The 20871-nt window shown below is 34.8% G+C and overlaps 1 protein-coding gene across 2 annotated transcripts in view; it reads right to left on the reverse strand.

The window, feature by feature from the left end:
- Positions 1–20497, reverse strand: part of PHF6 (PHD finger protein 6) — a gene marked incomplete at both ends in the record, with an annotated part of 48203 nt that extends 27706 nt beyond the window's left edge. For both annotated transcript variants that reach the window (XM_080718775.1, XM_080718776.1), the window contains 4 exons: positions 2657–2700; positions 3169–3302; positions 19978–20079; positions 20360–20497. In XM_080718775.1, coding sequence (XP_080574901.1) covers positions 2657–2700; positions 3169–3302; positions 19978–20079; positions 20360–20497 — 418 coding nt within the window. The remainder of the gene's footprint in view (positions 1–2656; positions 2701–3168; positions 3303–19977; positions 20080–20359) is intronic.
- Positions 20498–20871: the final 374 nt, after the last annotated feature.

Consider the following 20871-nt stretch of genomic DNA (forward strand, 5'->3'; position numbering starts at 1 on the left):
TGATGAGAATATTACTACTTGCTAAGGATGTCCTCAAACTTACAATCATCTTAGCCTCCCAAGTACTGGGATTACAAGCATGCACCACCATGCCTGGCTTCTATGATACTTTTAAAATGTAAAAATTATGCTTTCAGTACTACAATGAGTATAAACACACTTTACATGGCAATGATACAAAAAGACCCAATATTTTATAGAAATATATACTATACCCCAAAATCAAATCAATTTTATCACAAATTCAAAACTGTAGTTATGCCAATTACATTAAAAGAAAACCTTCCCTGATAATTATGAAATCAGATCTCTTTCACTGTTCAGTCTCTCAGAGTGATTCAGGCATGGTGGTGCATGCCTGTCATCCCAGAATTTAAGAGGATGAGACAGGAGGATCACAGGTTCCAGACCAGCCTCAGCAAATTAGTGAGGTTCTCAGCAACCTAGCAAGGCCCTGTTTCAAAAAATAAAAATAAAATAATAAAAAGGGATGGGGTGTATTCCAGAGGTAGAATGCTAAAATTCAATAGCCAGTACCACACATACACAAACAGTTTCACAGAGCAAAAGGTAGTTAAAAATTATTCTATTTTATATAATCTGCATTGACTTTTTTGAACACTAGATGGTGCTATCAGCTGCAGAAATCTAGAAATAAAATGTGAGCTGGCAGGATTATCAATATATATTAATTATCCTTCTTAGATACCACAAATATCCCGCCCTAATATGCTAATATACTTTTATTAATCAGATCATGAGTCTCGGTCCTCAGATGTTAACATATATGGCCACTATTATTTTATTAGACCACTTAAAATCTGAAGTAATAAAAGGTTGGAAAGCTTGCTATTTTTTGGGTGTGGGGTGCTGGGGATGGAACATAGGGCCCTGTGATTCTTTAACAGTAAGTTACACACCCCAGCCCCTACTTGTAACCTTTCACAAAATATTTTTGAGCTAGAATTAAATGAAAAAAAAAACTAGAAGAACTAAAAATGTTTTCCAGTCACACATCATTACCTCAAAAGCATTTTTTTCTTATTTATCCAGTATGTTTACCTTAGACTAGTTTTTGCTAAAGATAAATTTCTTAATGTTTAACTTTTTAACTTCACTGTTCTGAACTCAGGCCTATTTTGTTTTCTTTATAATTTCTGACTACAGTTTGAGCCTGGGTGCACCCAAAAGCAAAGTCTAAGAAAAGATAGGTATCATGAATGTCCTAGGCTAGACTATAATAGCCAGTTGTTTGGTCTAATTTTTATTTTCAATTATTATTTTAAGTATACATATTTGTGGGGCACAGTGTGATAATTCAATATATATAAACAGTGTGTAATGAATCATGACAGCATTTCCATCTCCTTAAACATTTCTTAAAATTTTTTTGATTAACTGATAATAAATATATATACATATATTTATGGGGTATAGCATATTTTAACACATGTATATAATATGATTACAGTTTTAACCAGAAATTTAAAGTATTTGTCTTAATCTGGAGTTCTTAAGTGAAATTGATATTTTATATAATAAAATCCAAGTTCTAAGAGATCAACAAGGGCCAACTTTAATATGTTAACAATAACTAGCAAGTCTGTAAAATACAAATGACTTCCTAAAACAACAGTGTTTAATCCATTTTAATTTAAGCAGCATGTTCTCAGAAACAAACAAAAATTTTAAAAATCTCTAATCTAGACGAAGGAATTGAACAATCTCAGATTAAATCTAAACCTTTGTATACTGGTAGTAAAAGTATTAAAATCATCAGTTTGAAAAGATTTAATACAAGTCAGAATTCAACATGGGAACTTTCCCATACCTTTTAAATACCAAGTACAATTTGGCGAACTGTATATAAACATGATTAACCTGGTTTTAAATAAATTTAAGTATAAACAAGTTATAAGATAACTTTAAAGGAGTCTTTTTTAAATTTGGCTATTTGTAAACATGTCTGTAATTTTTTAAAGTACAGTAGTCCCCAATTACCAGTGGGGGCTATGTCTAAGATGGCTACTGGATGCCTAAAACCGTGGGTAGTGCAAAACCCTATGTATATTCTACTTTTGCCTATATATACATACATATAATAAAGTTTATAAATTAAGTACAATAAGAGATGAGCAACAATAATAAAATAAAACAACTATAATGATACATGGCTTTAAATGTTTGGGAAACTTATAAATTATTTATTTCTGAAATTTCTCATTTAAAATTTTTAGAACAAAGTTGACTGGGGGGTAACAGAAACCGTGGAAAATGAAATCAGTGATAAGAGAACTAATGTTGAGAAAAAACTTAACAGAAAGTCTGGTGGCTAAAAAATATCCAAGTGCACATGATCTCTAATATCTGATTAAATGGTAATTCTAATTATCTCCCTTATAGAAACATGTCATCTCTAGGATCATTTCTTCCTGAAGAGAAAATAAAATTCTAACATATACTATATAAGAACACTGGGTTAATATTTTCTTAAAAACTTAGATCTTTTGCACTATTGTACGTTAGTTTATCTTAATGCTTTTTGTAATCCTCCTAAATATATTTAATACTAAAGTGTGTCTTATGTAAAAGGTAATATAGGGCCATTACTCATATTTTACTTAAATTTCTTCTTCAAATTGGCTGAATGACATACCTTCAGAGTTATGGGCAGTTTTCTTGTGTTTTCGACAATAAACCCTATGCAAAAATGAAGAAATACAAATTATTAAATTGGTAAAATCAATTAAAGTCACTTTTCAAATGAAGAAAATGAGCAGCACACTTCACCCCATTCAAAAGCTTGATTCAAAAAATGCTGTCCTGAAACTTCCTATACCATTTCTTTTAAGTATTAGATTCCTCACAAAAATGCCCTTTTATAGATGGACGTATGGGTGCATGCCTATAATTCCAGTACTTGGGGGGCTGAGACAGGAGGATTGCAGGAGGCCAGACTCAGCAAAGTAGTGAAACACTCAGCAACCTAACAAGAATCTGTTTCAAATTAAAAACTTTTTTTAAAAGGCTGGCAGGTATATCTTGGAGGTAGAATGCCCCTGGATTTGATCACCAGTATAAAACAAAACAAAACAAAACAAAACAAACAAACAAAAAATATCCTTGATGATGATGATGAAAAAACTTAAAGAGAAATTAAATAATTACATGTAAATTCCTTGTGAAGGTTTCTCTCGTATTTGAGCTTTATCATGCAATGCACAGTGGTAGTGGTATGTCCTGTGACATGTTTTCACATCACAACCAATTGTTGCTCCAGGACAATGGCACAAAGAACACATCTAGAGCAAAACAACAAAATAATATTATTATTATGTGATTTTGCTAAGACTGTGATATCAGGTTAAAGGCATATCAATTTCTGTCAAGAAAACCAGGTTACTGAAAAATTTTGTAATCAATGTTATTTTTCTTGATTTCTCTGCAAAAAATAAAGTAAATAGCATTAATCTAGGGGTATTTTGCCCATGTTAACCATTGATAAAATAAATGAAATGTTGTAGATATCTATTATTCACTCTGGTCAAGAGAATATTTGAAATTATGTAAATCAGGAATGTGAACTGTATATAATATTATAAAAGAAATAGACCTTTATTTTGAAATCCAGATTTTCCTAGATATGAGTAATGGGAAAAATGTCTCATATCAAAAACATTTTCCCTAAAATTTCTACTTATCAAATCAATGAATATTTTTTGGAAAAAATTATATACTATTTGGGAAATTGGTAAAAATCAATTTAAAGTAAGGGAAGTAGAGATGATAAAATCATTAATAGTTTTTTAATTCCCCAAGCTTTGAGAATATTGTGTGATGTAGTGTTGATTATACTGTGAAAATATGTTACTTATCTCTTGTATTATAAATTCAGGCAAACAGATAAAGGAACAGATTCTTTCAACATATTTTAATATATTTTATCTTCGGTATTTATTGAATAATTCATACTTATAAACTAGCTCATGGTCTATATTCAGAAAATAACTTTTGAAAATGTACATAACAATGACTGTTAATGGTTTTTAATTCACATATCATAGTGGACTGTACCCAGTGGACTTTTAATGAGGCTATCTCCTAAGCTATAAATGTCATACCAAAATAAATTCACAGCAAGGTAAATCTAAAAATCTGTTAATTTGTTTCTTGGTTGCTAGGTACCTTATTCTAAATTCTTATTACTCTTTATTAATTGGAACATATAAAACACTTGCCATCCTAACTTTTAGGTTACTTGGTCCCTAAGCAATTTTGGTATAGGAGGTTAATAAAAATTCCAATGAAAATTCTTACATTTCTCTAAGCAAGTCAAACAGTGAAATTATTCAAGCTCTCATTTGAAAAATTACTCATAAGTCAAAAACAAAAATACTCTTAATACAAGTACTTTCCAGAAAACATGAGAGCTGGTACTCATTATTAATATACAAGAAATACCCTACTTCCTTAAATATAGAAACTCAAATTATTACTATAAAAATACTGTCTCAGATTTTCAAGCACAAAAAGCTTTTGGATGGCTTATAAATTCCTAAGGAGGTTAAGCATTTGTGCTGCAGCTTAATTATGAGGTTCTATTATTTTAATAAATTACACTTCTTATCAGAAAACATACTTACAAATTTTTGTAATACACAAGAGCACAAAGAACATTTGAAAATTCACTCATACCACCGAGTAGAAACACCCTATAGTGTTGTAATGCTTATATGAATATTTTTCTATATAATTATACAATACTATTTGTCAACCTAATTGTTTTAACTTACTAAACCAACATTATCCCATTTTATTAAGAAATATATTCTCATGGTAAAAAACGAACTCTAATTCAAGTAGTTAATGTTAAAAGTATATCTGAAATGGGTTTGAATAGATACATTTTGAAAAAAGAAAACATATTCAACCCAGGGAGCAAAACTGAAAAAAGAATAAGTGTTGTTAAAAACTTTATTCATCTTATTTATGTCTCTGTGTGCATAGCACATTTTTTAAATGCAGAAGCTAGAGAGAAAAAAAGAAAAGGAACCTCATGAAAATTAGAGAGACCAGTATACAAGTGAAAAGGGTAAAGGGAGGGAGGGAAAGGAGTACTTTGGGTAAGAACACAGATGAAATAATGTTATGTGCATCCATGAATGAATCTCACTATTATGTACGCAGAGAAGGGAGGTAAAGAAAATGGGAGGCATGGGGAAGGAAACAGACTACATAATGTCATGTGCATATATGAAATTATCACTATAAACCTCACTGTCATGTATAATTACAATGAACCAATAAAAAATTTAAAACACTATTAAACTCAACACTGCCAGAGATACTGTGAGGGAGACACTCTTGTATACTGCTGGAAATTATATATTTCTGGAAGGAAATTTGCCTTATTTATCAGAAAGTTTTTTAAAGAGTATTGATCTTATGATTCAGCAGTTTTACTTCTACAAATATTACCTATAGGTAGAATAGAGCAATTCTATTATAATTCTATAATTCTATAATTCTATAATTCTATTCTACCTATAGGTAGAATAGGGCATTCTATCTCTGAGCTACACACCCAGCCCTATTTTTATTCTTTATTTTGAAAGAGGGTCTCACTGTGTTGCAAAGGCTCTCACTAACTAGCTGAGGCAGTCCATGAACTATGATCCTCCTGGTCTCAGCCTCCCAAATGCTGGGATTACAAACGTGTGCCATCATGCCCAGCAGAACTTTGTTATAAAAAATTATTTCCGAATCATATTGAGGATGGTCATGATGGTGCATGCCTGTGACCTCAGCTACCAGGGAGGCTGAGGAAGAAAGATCCTAATTCTGAGGCCAGCTTGGGAAAATTAACAAGACCCTGACTCAAAATAAAAAAGGTAGGGCATGAAGCTAAGTGGCAGAGTATACCTTCCATGGTCAAGGCCCTCCCTGGGTTCAATTCCCAGTACTGCAACAAAACAAAACAGAAAGCATATTGGCAATACTCTAGTAAATGTGTAAAATAATTGTGTCTTGGTTTGAGAATGAAAAGGAAAATGAAAGCACAAAATTTATCAAAACTTTTTTTTGTTCCTTATAAATCCGGATATGGGCCAGGCGTGGTGGTGCACACTTGTAATTCCTGCACTTGGGAAGCTGAGACAGGAGGATCGCACAGGTTCAAAGCCAGCCTCAGATACTTAGTGAGGCTCTCAGCAACTTAGTGAGACCTGTTTCCAAATAAAATATTAAAAAAAGGTCTGGGAGTATGGCCCGGAGGTAAAAAGCCTCTGGGTTCCACCCCCAGTACCACCAAAAAATAAATAAAATAAATAAAATAAATAAAATAAAATAGAATTATAAAATAGGCCTGGGGATGTAGCTCGGAGGTAGAAAGCCCCTGGGTTCCACCCCCCAGCACCACAAAAATAAATAAGAAAATAAATAAGTAAATTAATAAATCTGGATCTGTACAAATAAATGCTTTAAGCTGCTATGGCAAAATAAGTCCATTTTGTAAATAACCAGTCAACTATAGCAATATAGCATAAATTTTTTAAGTAAGTGAGTAAAAGCTTACATTTATTGCCAGTTTCACTTAAAGAAGAGGAAAACATACTGATAAATATTTCCAGAGTGCCCAGTCTCAAAATAAAATTAAAAAGGGACGGGGAAGCCGGGGATGGTGGCACATGGTTGTAATCTCCACACTTAGGAGGCGGAGACATGAGGATCGCGCAGGGTTGAAGCCAGCCGCGCTGGCTTAAGAGACCCTGTTTCCAAATAAAAAGTATAAAATAGGTCTGGGAGTGTAGCCTGGAGGTAGAAGGGCTTCCAGGAACCCCAGTACCACCAAAAAAAAAAAAAAAGAAAAAAAGAGATGGGGTTATAGCTCAGCAGTAGAGTACTTGAGCATGTGTGGGGTCCTTTTTTCTGTCCCTAGTACTAAAAATTAATACAGGAAATTAAAAAAGGCCAGTTTTTGACAAGAGTAATTAGAAAATGGACCCCTATACCAACTACCAATATCACAGCAAAGGATCAGTTGCATGCACTCAAGTAATGTCCATTATTGCCCTTTGCAGAACACATTTGCTTTCCAATGTGCCACAGTCCCTACTAGTCCCTCAGCAGAATGACTGTCAGCTGTCATTTATCATTATGTCTGCACTGTACCAGAGCTCCCTCAAATGTGAGAAAATGAAAGCTAACCTAAGAGGAATACGTTTTTCCAGAATGATGGTAGACCTCCTCACCTACCACCAAAAGGGCTGACCCATCAATCAGATATTCTGTCAAGAACTAATTTCCTACCTCCAATATAAGTATAAATGTAAATTCTCAGCTCACCCTGTAAATATCCTAATTTCATGTTCTTAATTTAAATAGAAGTGAAAATTTCCTCACTGACTTATGCTTTTATTCATCTACTCAGTTGGTTAGCCAGTAGACCTTAATAAAACTCAATAATTAATTATCAGGTCCAAACTAGGGAAATCAGAAGAGGTTCTGTCCTATTACAGATTATTTGCATGGCATCTCTATGTAGTACTGTCAGAAGCTCTTAAGGAGCTGACACACAGATGAAAGAAGAACTAAGTCACACATGAGAAGAGACACTAGGAACCCAAAGAACTAAGATTTAGCTCAAATACAGAGATTGGGACATATTTGCTTCTCAGTCAACTGAACTAGGCCACAACTGAAATTCAGTTTGCAAAGTCTTAAGGAACAAAAGGAAAAATGTGTTTTTCAGTAGCTATAGGGGAGTAAAATAAAGATGAGGTTACCAATTTCTAGTATAGACAGAAAAAGAGGCCCTTTGGGGAAAAGATGGAATGTAGTGGCTGGATAGAACTATATGGAACCAAGGGAGAAGCTCACAACTTAAGTTTGTTCAGCTTAACTACTCTACATGTACTATACACTATATTTAACTTCTTTCGAGACACTTTTTTCAAGAAAACAGGTCAAATGCACACAGAATGCAAAGGAGGGTACAAAAAGAAGCCATGTTCTTGAGCCTGTAATGCAAAGAAAAAATGCCAAAAGCACATATAGAAAGGCAAACAGAGCTGAGTGTGGTGGCGCACGCTTGTAATCCCTGCACTTGGGAGGCTGAGACAGAAGGATCACACAGGTTCAAAGCCAGCCTCAGCTACTAAGTGAGGGCCTCAGCAACTCAGTGAGACCCTGTTTCCAAATAAAACATAAAATAGGTCTGGGAGTATAGCCTGGAGGTAGAAAGCCTCTGGGTTCTACCCCCAGTACTTCCAAAACAAAACAAAACAAAACACAAAAAAAACCAACAAAAAAGAAAGGCAAACAGTATCTAGGATATTTTCACAGGAGATATGAGCCAAAAATAGTGGAAGCAGCTCACGTTAGAGTAATCTTTTCGTTTTGCTTCAAATAACGCTATCTTTGGTAGAAAACCAAAAAGCAAGACAGTGCAACTGTGGCAAATTTTCAGTCCCCCAAAATGTTCCGTAACTCTAGATTTATCACTCTACAGTTGAACATGACAGTGGACTCTGAAGTATCTGTTGTACAATTTATTTGTTAAAAATTCCTAAAAAAGAGCTGAGCGTGGTGGCACATGCCTGTAATCCCAGTACTTGAGAGGAAGAAACAGGAGGATCACAGGTTCAAGGACAGTCTCAGCAACTTAGTGAGACCCTGTTTCCAAATAAAAATCAAACAATGTTGGAGGTGTAGCTCAGAGGCAGAATGGCCCTGGGTTCAATCCCCAAAACAACAGCAACAAAAAAATCCCAAAAAGAATGCCTCTGGCCAGACATAGTGGTGCATACCTATAACCTCAGTATTTTTGAGGCTGAGACAGGAGGATTGCAGGTTTAAGACCAATCTCAGCAACTCAGTGAGATCCTATTTCAAAACTTAAAAAATCTTGCTGGGCGTGGTGGCGCATGCTTGTAATCCCCGTGCTTAGGAGGTGGAGACAGGAGAATTGTGCAGGCTCGAAGCCAGTGAGACCTTAAGAGACCCTGTTTCCAAATAAAAATATAAAATAGGTCTGAGAGTGTAGCCCGGAGGTAGAAGGGTTTCCAGGAACTCCCCAGTACCACCAAAAAAACCAAAAAACCAAAAAAACAACTTAAATCTTAAAAGGGATAAGAGTATAGCTTAAACATAGAACATAGAATGTCCCTGGTAGAATGTCCTCAGCCTCCAGTGCCAAAAAGTGCTTCTGCTTATGGGTGGAATATGAATTCATAACTGTTTGATCTTATAACTACTATTGTTTAAGCATCTTAAAGGAAGTCTCATCTAAACACAAACTTAACACTACTTATGAGGTCTAAATGGAAAGCTAGAAAAAAACAATGAAATGTGAAAGCTGCCAAAGTCCTTGAAAAGTTGTTTGAAAAATAGACGAAAACCAGATGTGTGTAGTGGGACACACGTGTATTCCCAGTACTTGGGAGGCTGAGACTGGAAGATCACAGACTTGAGGCCAGGCCCAGACACTTATTGAGTAGTGAGATCCAATATCCTGTTTCAAAATAAAAAATAGGGCTGGGGCTCTATGTAGCTCAAAGAAAAAATGCCATTGAGTTCAATCCTCATCAACACACACACACACACACACACACACACACACACACACACACCTTTAAATTCCTGGTGTTTCTAAAAATTAAAACCACTAAAAATTACTTGTTTTCACTAAAGTAACAGACTAAATCTAAGCAGTTACTGAATAGATCAGTTCAGAAATCTGGGAAATTAGAAGAAAATGAATCAACCCTAGCAAGTTCTTCCTTAATCTCCTGAGCTTGTTCTGAGTATCATATACTCCAAATCTATCCAACTTCCTGAATCATGACTGATGAAGAAAATGAATATTCTAAGCCGGATGTGGTGGTGCACACTTGTAACCCCTGCGCTTGGGAGGCTGAGACAGGAGGATCGCACAGGTTCGAAGCCAGCCTCAGCTACTTACTGAGACCCTGTTTTTAAAAAAAAAAAAAGGTCTGGGAGTATAGCCCGGGGGTAGAAAGCCTCTGGGTTCCACCCCTAGTACCACCAAAAAAAAAAAAAAAAAAAAAAAGAAAGAAAAAGAAAATGAATATTCTTATTAAAACTTAAGTTTCTTTTTTGTAATCTGAAAGGTTCAGACAGACATTTTCTGAGCCAGATCTTTAATTTTTTTATAGGATCTTCTCCATTATGGGTCTTTCTAGCAGAGGGTACTATAACGCTGCCATGCTGCTTGATGCAAATATAGAGCCATGCTCAAGTAAGGAGCAAGATATCCCCCCAAACTAAACATAATTATTGGTTTTGGTTCTGGAAGTCAGCCTTAGCTACTTAGTGAGACATTGTTTTAAAATAAAGAATAAAAAATAAGGCTGGGGGTGTAGCTTGGAGGTAGAATGCCTCTAGGTTCAGTTCCCAGTACCGCCTAAAAAAGGTATCTGTTGCAACTTCCCCTCCTGCCTCCTTTCTCATTTAGTAGAGATGGTTAGGTATTACCGCACTGAGGATTTAGTAGCACTAATAGTCATCTGGCATCTTCTGCTTCTGTGTATGCAGAAAACAAGTGGCATTGCTCTCTACACTCTGTGTGCTCCATTTTGCCCTTATTGAATGCAAAAGAGCTACACACTTTAAACATTGGCATTTGGTATTTAATATTTTTGACCACTTCCTTCTCCTTGAAATTCTTCCAATTTTGACTTCTCCAGCATCACTCTCCTAGTAGAACTAATTTTAAATGTCACTCTGACTTTTCAGGAAGAATTATAGTCCTTTTTGCCTGATCTCCTGTGGCATTCATTACTTCTAAGGCTAAACACTACTTATTCATGTTAATACAACATATCTAGCATTGTGTTTGGTGCAGAGTAGGCACTCAAGCATTAAACATAATTAATTTTAATTCTTTCCAAAATTTAGTGGTATATTGTAATTGTGCATGATAATGGGACTCAGTGATACATACATATATGTTCATACCACTATTTAGTCTTTTTCCTTTGTCATAGCTCCCTTTTCATTCTCTTCCTCCCTTGCTATACATGACAGATTCATAGTGATACATTCATATATACACAACATTATTTGGCCTGTTTTCTTCCCCATACCTCCCATCTTCCTTCCACCAATTCCCTTCCACCACTTTACTGGTCTCCCTCCTAAACTTCATGAGGTCCCTTTTCTTTCCTTTTTCTCTCTAGCTTCCATATATGACAGAAAACACGTGCCCCTTGATTTTCTGAGTCTGGTTCATCTCACCTAGTATGACATTCTCCAGTTCCATCTATTTTCCTGCAAATTATATCATTTTGTTCTATATAGCAGAGTAAAATTCAATTGCTTGTATATGCCACATTTTATTTATCCATTCATCTGTTGAAGGATGCCTAGTCTGGTTCCATAACTTGGTTATTGTACACTGTGCTGCTATATACATGGGTACGCATGTATCACTATAGTATTCAGATTTTAATTCTTTTGGAAAGATACTGAGGAGTGGTCTAGTTGGGTCATATGGTGATTCCACTCTAGTTTTTCTGAGAAACCTCCATACTGCTCTCCTTAGCAGTTGTACTAACTTACAATCACACCAACAGTGTAAAGTACTTTTTCTTACATCATCACCAGCATGTTATTGTTTATATTCTTGATGACTAAGTGGAGTCATTCTAACTGGAGTGAGATGGAATCTCAGTGTAGTTTTGATTTGCATTTCTCTGATTGCTAAGGATGTTGAATATTTTTTTCAAATATTTGCTGGCTATTTGTATGTATTCTTTTGAGAAGTATCTCTTTAGTGCAATTACTCATTTACTGATTTGGCGATTTGTTTCTTTGATGTTATATTTTTTGAGTTCCTCATATATTCTAGATATTATTCCTGTCAGAAGAGTGGCTGGCAAAGATTTTCTCCCATTATGTAGGCTTTTTCTTCTCACACTTGATTATATTCTATACAGTATTGAAGCCTTTTGATTTGATGCCATCATGTTTCTTGATTCTTGGTTTTATTTCCTAAACTCTAGGGGTCTTAGTGAGGAAGTCTCTGCCTGTGCCTAAATGTCAGAATTGGTCCTATATTTTCAGATCTAATTTATAGGTTTTTGATCCATTTTTAGTTGATTGATTTTTGTGAAGGGTGTGATGGGTCTTCTACATATGTATATCCTGTTTCCTCAGCTGTATCTATTGGGTGTCTCTTGTTTTTCTATATGAATTTTAGTGCTATTTTTCTAGTTTTGTGATGAATGTCATTGGTATTTTGATAGGAATTACATTGAATCTGTAGACCACTTTTGGTAGCATGGCCATTTTTTTTTTTTTGGTGGTACTGGGAGTGGAACCCAGAGGCTTTCTACCTCCAGGCTATACTTCCAGACCTATTTTTATTTTATTTGGAAACAGGGTCTCACTAAGTAGCTGGCTTCGAACCTGTGCGATCCTCCTGTCTCAGGGATAAGCATGTGCCACCACGCCTGGCATAATAACATGGCCATTTAAAAAATATATATTTATTCTTCCCATCCTAGAACCTGGGATTTCTTTCCATCTTCTAATTTTTTCTTTGATTTCTATCTTCGGTGTTGTATAATTTTAATTGTAAAGGTCTTTTGTCTCCTTGGTTAAGTTTACTTCTAGCTATTCTATTTTTTTGAGGCCATTGTTAGTGGAATTGTTTTTCTAATTAATTTTTCAGTTGTTTAATTATTGGTATATAGGAAGGCTACTGATTTTATAAGTTGATTTTGTGTCCTGCTACTTTACTGAATTTGTCTGTTATAGAAGTCTTATGGTTGGGCACTCAAGTATTTAATAAACAGGTAAAAATTCTAAGCTCATATATGGAAGTCTTGACAAATATAATGCCTAAGGAAATGACAAAAATAATGCCATCTCAGGCGAATAAAAGTTCAAGAAACATGAAAACTCTCATATTGAGGCATACACAGCTCCCCACCAGTCCTGACAAAACAACCAAACTAATTTTTCCATCTGTATTTCTTTCCTCCTTTTCCAAACTTCTAGAGCTCCAAACAATCTAAAACAAGGATTAGTCAAATAGAACAATTTTATACTATGCCATGACTTAACTGATCAGTTTCCACTTAATCCATTATTAAGTCTTCACACTATTATTCAGTTGAAACTTTTTCTTGAAATTAAACCAAAAAAGTGCCAATTTACTCATTAGAACACTATTGAATACAAAGGAGACATCAAATGTCCTACCAAGAGTTTCCCATGCATTGTCCCCACACAATCTTATGTTAGGCAAAAAGAAATAGAGTGTTACTCTCCTAGAGTCCACAGCATAACATAGAAGAAACACTTATATATTTGTACCTAGTGCAATGCATACTGTGTTGTACTTACTCTATAACCGAGGCAAGTTTGAAATTTGAGCTGAACCTCAGAAACAGAACCTTTGCAAGACAGTTAAGAGGAACAAGGAATTGCAAACAGACGTGATCATTAGTACATGCAGAGCAGTGGGGAAAAGCACAGAGAGGGTCACTGGGAAAGGATGAAAGAATTAGATAAAGGAAGAGAATGAGAGAAGGATGGAAAAAGTACATTAACACAGGACATTTCTAAGGCAAGGTAAAGCTTCTGAATATCATTTTGTATACAATAAGGAATGAATAAGGGTTTTGGGTTTGTAAGTAAGTGTTTAAAATCAGAGGTCGATTAACTACCAGCAGGATGTTTGTTGGATGGGTGAGAAGAGGGATGGATATAGAGTAGGATTAAGAAAAAAAAGAAGCCAGGTGTGGTGGCACACATAATCTCAGTACTTGGGAGGCCGAGATAGAAAGATTGTAGGTTTGATGTCAACCTCTGCAATTTAGCAAGACTCCCAACAACTTAAAAAGACCCTGTTTCAAAATAAAAAAAAAAAAAGGCTGGGGGTAGAAATTGGAGGTAGAATGCCCTTGGGTTCAATTTTCAATATAAAAAACATTTTAAAATAGAAAGAAATGAAGGCACATGCATCCCAGAAATAGAATCAACATGACTGATGTGTAAGAAGGAAGAGTTGAAGGTAAAAAATTCAGAAAGAGAATCAGGTTTCAGGGCGGGGAGGTTATAAACACTAGTTTAGACAGGTTGAATATAAGAAGCCCACAGGACATGTATGTAGAGCAGACAAATATGTTGCCATCATTGTATTTCATTCTCTGCAGTACCTACTGTATGTCAGCTGTCTCCTGAAAGATCCTGCTTTGCCCTTCCCCACTTCCTCCGATTTGAGTTAAAATCCCTGTCTTATGTTTAAAGACCCTGCAACAATCTCACCTTATACAACTCTATTATTGCCTATTTCTTTTTCTTTTTCTCTTTCTTTTTGGTGCTAGGGATTGAACCCAGGGACATTTTACCTCTGAGCTATACCTCTATACCTATTTTATTTTTTATTTTGAAACAGGGCCTCACTAAGTTGCAAGGGCCTAAGTTGCTGAGGCTGGCTATGAACCTATGATTCTCCTGGCTTAGCTTCTGAAATACTGCAGATTTCAATGGCCTGCTCTGGTATGGCTTGCCTATTTCCTGTATTAATTCAATTAAAACAATCTCCAATGCATAGGAAATAAGCTTAACTTTCTAAAAAATAGCAAGACCTTCCCAAAGAGAATAAAAATGTATACACTATGAATTATTTTGTATATAGATTCATGTCATGCCCAATATCCAGATCATAAACTCTCAAAGTCAGGCATTCCGTTTATCTGGAGAGCCACACAGTCCACTGGTATTGAGTAAATAGACTATGTAGTATTAAATCTTTAATTTTCTTTTTTATGCGGTACTGGGGATGGAACCCAGGGGCATTCTACCTCCAAGCTATACCCCCAGCTCTATTTTTTATTCGTTATTGTGAAACAGGGTCTCACTGAGTTGCAAAGGGCCTCACTAAGTAGCTGAGGCTGTCCGGGAACTGTGACCCTCCTGTCTCAGCCTCCCAAATGCTGGGATTACAAGCGTGCACCATCATGCCTGGCTAAGTCTTTTATTTTCAGAATAAGAACACTTTGATGGAAGATATGTACAGGGATTTTTTTACCCTAAAAATTAACAAGATAATTCTATTAACAAGACATTAATAGAAGTTCTATGTCCTAAATTCTACGCAATTTTCATCTTTATTCAAAAACTACTAAGCTCTAAGCATTGTAGTTATTAAATGTGATTTTTAGTTAGGTAGCTTTTTAAATGACAATCTAGTATAACCTGGTGATTAGGGGTTCTGGCTTAGGAATGGAGTAGTCCTGAATTCAATTCTTAGGTTTGCCACTTACTAGCTATATGAGCATAGTCAGGTTACTTAAATTTTCTGAGCCTCAGTTTTCTTATGTGCAAAGTGAGAATACTTTCCTATCTCACTGTATAACTGTGAGGATTAGAGAGGATCATATATTTAAAATACTTAGCCTAGTCCCTAGCCAATATATAAAGTATTCAAGAAATATTAGCTATTTATAATAGTAAATGTATGAAAAAGGTTCAGAGAATTTCATAGGATGAGTAAAATTTAGTTTAAAAAGAAAAGTTTAGGAGTGACCTAAGGATGATCATCAAGCATAATGAGGGGTGTATTAAATAAGAAAAAAAATCCCAAATACTTCTTTAATGGAACAAAAAGGACCTAGAATAAATGGGTTAACATTAAGAGAGATGCTTGAGTTATACAGAGGGATGAATTTCTCAACTCTGAAGAATTTTATACAGTCTGGTCCTGTTTCAGGTAACCTGGGTAGAATCATAATTTTCTGACATATTTAAAAATAGAGTAAGCAAAAGGGTTATCTTGGATAGCTTATAGGTAATCTTAACTTGTTATTAAGAAAACAAACTAAACAGACTCCTGAACTCTTTTCTGTTCTTGAAATCTGTGATATGTCTGGCACAGGGTAACCAATTAGTATGAGTAACTATCCAATGTAAATCTTTTTAGTGATTTACCAACTAGCATCATCCAGAAAGATTGTTTTCTTCAAATATGCTACTTAAGTATCTCCTTAAATTCAAAAAAGCAATGATTAACCCATAATTTTAATTGGAAATTTGCATTTGGCTAGATGGCTGGAGAATAAGAATAGATGGTATTGATATAGTGTCTCCATATAGCTTCAGTAGGAAATGGCAATCATTCTGGGAAAATATATGTTTCTAAACTGTACAAACAGGGCCTCAAATAGTAAAAGCCTTAGTACTGTGGCCAATTTTTCCTGGTCCATATTAATATTATGTATTTTAAAATATAATAAAAAGACATAAATATGCTCATGTGCAATAGCTTCTTCCTCTGATCCTGGTTGCTGACAGGAAAACTGCCTCGAGGTACAAAACACAGGAATCACATACTTGCACCCCCCCACTTTCCTGAGTGATTCTACACTCCTAAGAGTCTGAGCCACCTGGTTACCTGTACCTTTTTACCTCAAGCTCTAGCCTCTTCTCTCAGTCCTTTTCTTTGGGACAAACAAGGACCTTTGGAGCTAATAACAGGTACAGACTGAAATTTGTCTTGAAAGCTCTCAGGAGTCCGTGTTCCTGCTTTGATTATTTCCACTGGATATTCATGACCTACTTTTCACCTGGCAATCCAAATGAACAGGAGCCAGGGCAAAAATGCTCACAGGATAAAATGTCTTAAAAAGTCAATTAGGGAAGTTGATTATCTAGTTTATATGTAGTTTATCTAGTTATTTAAAAACTCTTCATTTTTTTTTCTATTTAATTTATGGCCCTTTTATTGCTTAGACAAACCTGCTTGGGAAAAGTAGGAAAGAAAGCTAAAATCTGGAATTTGGGTGACTTGGTTGTATTTTTTTAAAAAATGGTATAAGAGAAGGGGCAAACTCAAGGGTCAAATGAGTAAAAAATAATTTCTTTTTTTTTCTGTGCTAGGGATAGAACCCAGGGCCTTGCCCATGCTAGGAAAGTCCTCTACCACTGAACTATACCCGCAAACCCTTAAAAACTATTTCAAAGTAAAACATATGCTGGGAACAGCACTGCATACCTGTAATCCCAGCTTCTTAGGGGAATGAGGCAGGAGGATCCAAATTCAAGATCAGCCAGGGCAACTTATTAAGACCCTGTCTCAAAATAAATATAAAAAGAGCTGAGGGCATAGCTCTATGACAGAGCATCCCTGGGTTCAATTCCTAGTATTGCAAAAAAAAAAAAAATCCCCAGCAAAATAGATGAATGCTGTTCTCAAATCCCCTAAATAAGTTATTTAAAAACCAGGGGTGGGGGGAAATGATATGCCCTGGCCCAGAAGTGTTCTCCTACTGCTATTTCTCAATGCTTGATGCCTATAGCATCAGATGGCTTCTGTAACAGTTTGTCTAAGGTTACTCTTCACATCTTTTATAGCACTTTTTAGTCATACAATATCACTGTTTGGTAAGCAGTGATACAGCATTATCTATTTACAGTTGGCAAAAAGACAAATAAGTTAATGACTTCTCTAAGGTTACATAATGTGCAGTTATTTAAAAAAAATCAGGGGTAGAAATGGTGCTCAGCAGTAAAGCACATGCTTAGCAGCAATGAGGCCCTAAATCGAATCCCCAGCACATAAATAAATCAATAAAAATAGTCCTGATGGCTTTTCATCCCAGCACGCTTTTCATTAGCCGATGATATTAGCATGATCTTATTTTTAAGCAATAACCCTAGTGGTGGCTGCCATTTATACAGTTTTATAATGTGCCAAGGACCATGCTCAGTTCTATATATTTCTTCCTTTAATCTTGGCTGTAATTCTGCACAACAAGTAATGTCATTACCCCATTTTTGCATGCAAAAAAATACGGCCTAGAGAGGAAAATAATCTAGCCAAGGTCATTCAGTTATTAAGTGACAGAGCTGGGACTCAAACTCAAGTCTGTTGCTATGCCTATGCTCTTAATTTCCAATATTATTCCACTCTATAGATTAAGGAACAAGTTTAGTTATAACATATTACACTTGGGGGGTAAATTAGGAACTTACACTATAACATACCTAATCAAAAAATTTTAACAGTGAAGATCATATAAAGTTCTGATGTTTTCTTTGCAAAAAAAAAAAAAATCTCCATTGAATTTAGCAATACTGCCAGCTGTATGCTACTGCTTCATGTAACAAGAAAAACTAGGTACTGCATTAGTTAATGATATTTCAAAATTAGGGACCAAAACTCTTCCTGTTCTGATTACGGGAACAATGTCAAGTGACAAAAATCCTAACAAGTCAGGATGAAGAAGCATTTTTCAGGGCTATTCATAAGGGAAGGGAATAAGTAATTGTATAATAAGGTTAACAGCAATACTTTCACATAAAGAATATACTTTTATCTGAAATTATTTTAAAGACCAGGAAATTAAAGCACTGTGCTCTGGTTCTTAAAAGTAAGCACACTAAAATAATAGGAAGAAACCTAAAATCACCAATTTAAAAAAAAATCACATTTAGAGCCAGGTATGGTGGTGCATGCTTATAATCCCAGTACTTGGGAGGCTGAGATGGGAGGATCTTGTGGGTTCAAAGCCAGCCTCAGCTACTTAGTGAGACCATGTTTCCAAACAAAATATAAAATAGGTCTGGGAGTGAAGACTGGAGGTAGAAGACCCCTGGGTTCCATCCCCAGTAACTAACACACACACACACACACACACACACACACACACACACACACACACCACATTTAAAAATAGAGCTTTCTATTATTATCTACTATTTATTTTAGGGATAAAGAATTTAAACACTTTCATAAGTTAAGGTCTCACTAATACAAAAACGGTCTGACCTCTGAATTTTTATTTGTATCAATACTGATAGTAGGATTTGGATTACTTATCTAAAAGAAAATCTCATGTATTTTTGAACTTATATTACTTCATAATGCTTTTCCTCCAATATCTGAGGGCTCCTTCTCAAAATATATTGCTCCTAATCATCAAACTGAAAGCCTTCCTCTTTCCATAACCATTTCACCCAAAAACTGACATCTCAGATTCCTTGTGAAATAAGAGAATACTAGCCAGGTGTGGTGGCGCACACTTGTAATCCCAGCATTTGGGAGTCTGAAACTGGAGGATTGCAGTTTGCTGCAAGCCTCAGCTACTTAGCAAGGCCCTTCACAACTCAGAAAGACTGTTTCAAAAAAATTTTTAAAGACTAAAAAAAGAAATTACTCAGTTACTAAGAATATAGATATATGTTCTGCCACACCCATCTTCAACATAATGAAATAGTTGATAGTGAAGCTACTGAGGGTACATTTAAGGATGTTATTTCAATAAAGAGCTCAAATAAAAAAATAACCAAATGAAAATAAATTTTTCAATTAATAAAAATGTTCTAAAGTAAACCGTGTGTCATATATACCAATTGAAATGATACTACTTTTTAAAAAGAGAATTTAAAATCTTGCCAAACTAGTTACTGGTAGTGAATGCAACAACTACAGGAACATTATTCTAGCATTGCTTCAGAAAAACTGTAAAAGTAAGCAAAAGTTATCCAAAGTCATCAATGCTATATCATACAGATGAACCTCAGTAGAATACTTTGTTTACCAAGTTTTAACATTTTCCTCTTGGAGGTGGGTACTGTCATCTTCATTTTTAATGACCACAATAACTTTATGGTAGGAGAGAAAATTATATAAAATATACTTAAATTAAGACTTTTAATATATGATACATGCACACCGAGAAAACTGCTTGTTTTCTAAGTAAACAGCCATTAAAATTTCAATTCCTTTTGAAAAAAAATATTTTATTAAGATAAGTGTTGATTCACTTCTTTTTGTTGAGTGGTAAATAAATTAAGCCCAGACCTAAATTTTGCTTAGCTTAGGAAAAAAGACTGCAATTTAAAATTATACTCAGTTAATAATTTAATACATTCTAAAATAAGCAATTTCCTCTTTAATGACTTTAAAATAATTTTTGTACTCAAGAGGCAGAAATACCAACTTACCAGCTTTGTGCCTCTTTTAATTTCCTTTTGGACATCTTCAATAGAAAATCCACCGAGACTTTCATTATCAGAGTGTGATGATACCAAAGCAGATGAAAAGAGCTATAAATTACATTTAAAAAATAATTAGGGTTCACATATGTATTAATTCACAATAAAACAATGAATAAGATGTTAAATTTAAAAAGAACATTTCCAGTAAAAATGGCATAGCATTAGTGTTAAACCAGTTATTAAAAATGTAACTGAGCACATTAAGAAAATAATAATTAAAACAGATTTAACTGAGTGGTTCTTTTAGTATTCAGGAATTTACATGTGTTCTTGAGATTTTCTCATGAATGATTTCAAGGTCTCTTAGTTGCAGGGCCTATATACTTACCATGCACTTATGATGTGCTGCCACCTTCTGGTTTTCAGATATTAGTAACTGTCCACATTCCTTGTCTCTATTTGACTTACAAAAGCCACATTTGCGCTGTCTTGTAGGCCCTTTTTTCTGTTCAATAGAGCTTGACATGATTTTAAATTGCCTTTAGAATGCCACTTTAAGCCTCAAGAAGTGCTACAGAGAATAAGAATGGCAACAAAACAGTTAATTTCATTTTAATGTTAGTTTATACATATTCATGTAAGTATTTTAATGTTTGTCCTAGGTTTAAATAGATGCACTAAAGTAGCTACTTAGTATAGGGAAAGTAATATTAAACCCCAAATGTCCCATCCATCTATCTATCTAGTTGAGAATGAATGAGAACTAGAGGAAATCTGGAGTAATTTAAAAAAAAAACTGCTCCCAAACTTGGGCATAGTTGAAATAATTATAAACATTTCTGTGTGGATAAAACTGTACAGTATTAAATCATTACCTACTGGCATAATTAGTAAAAAATA

The sequence above is a fragment of the Muscardinus avellanarius genome (assembly GCF_963383645.1).
Source record: "Muscardinus avellanarius genome assembly, chromosome: X".
Classification (NCBI taxonomy): domain Eukaryota; kingdom Metazoa; phylum Chordata; class Mammalia; order Rodentia; family Gliridae; genus Muscardinus; species Muscardinus avellanarius.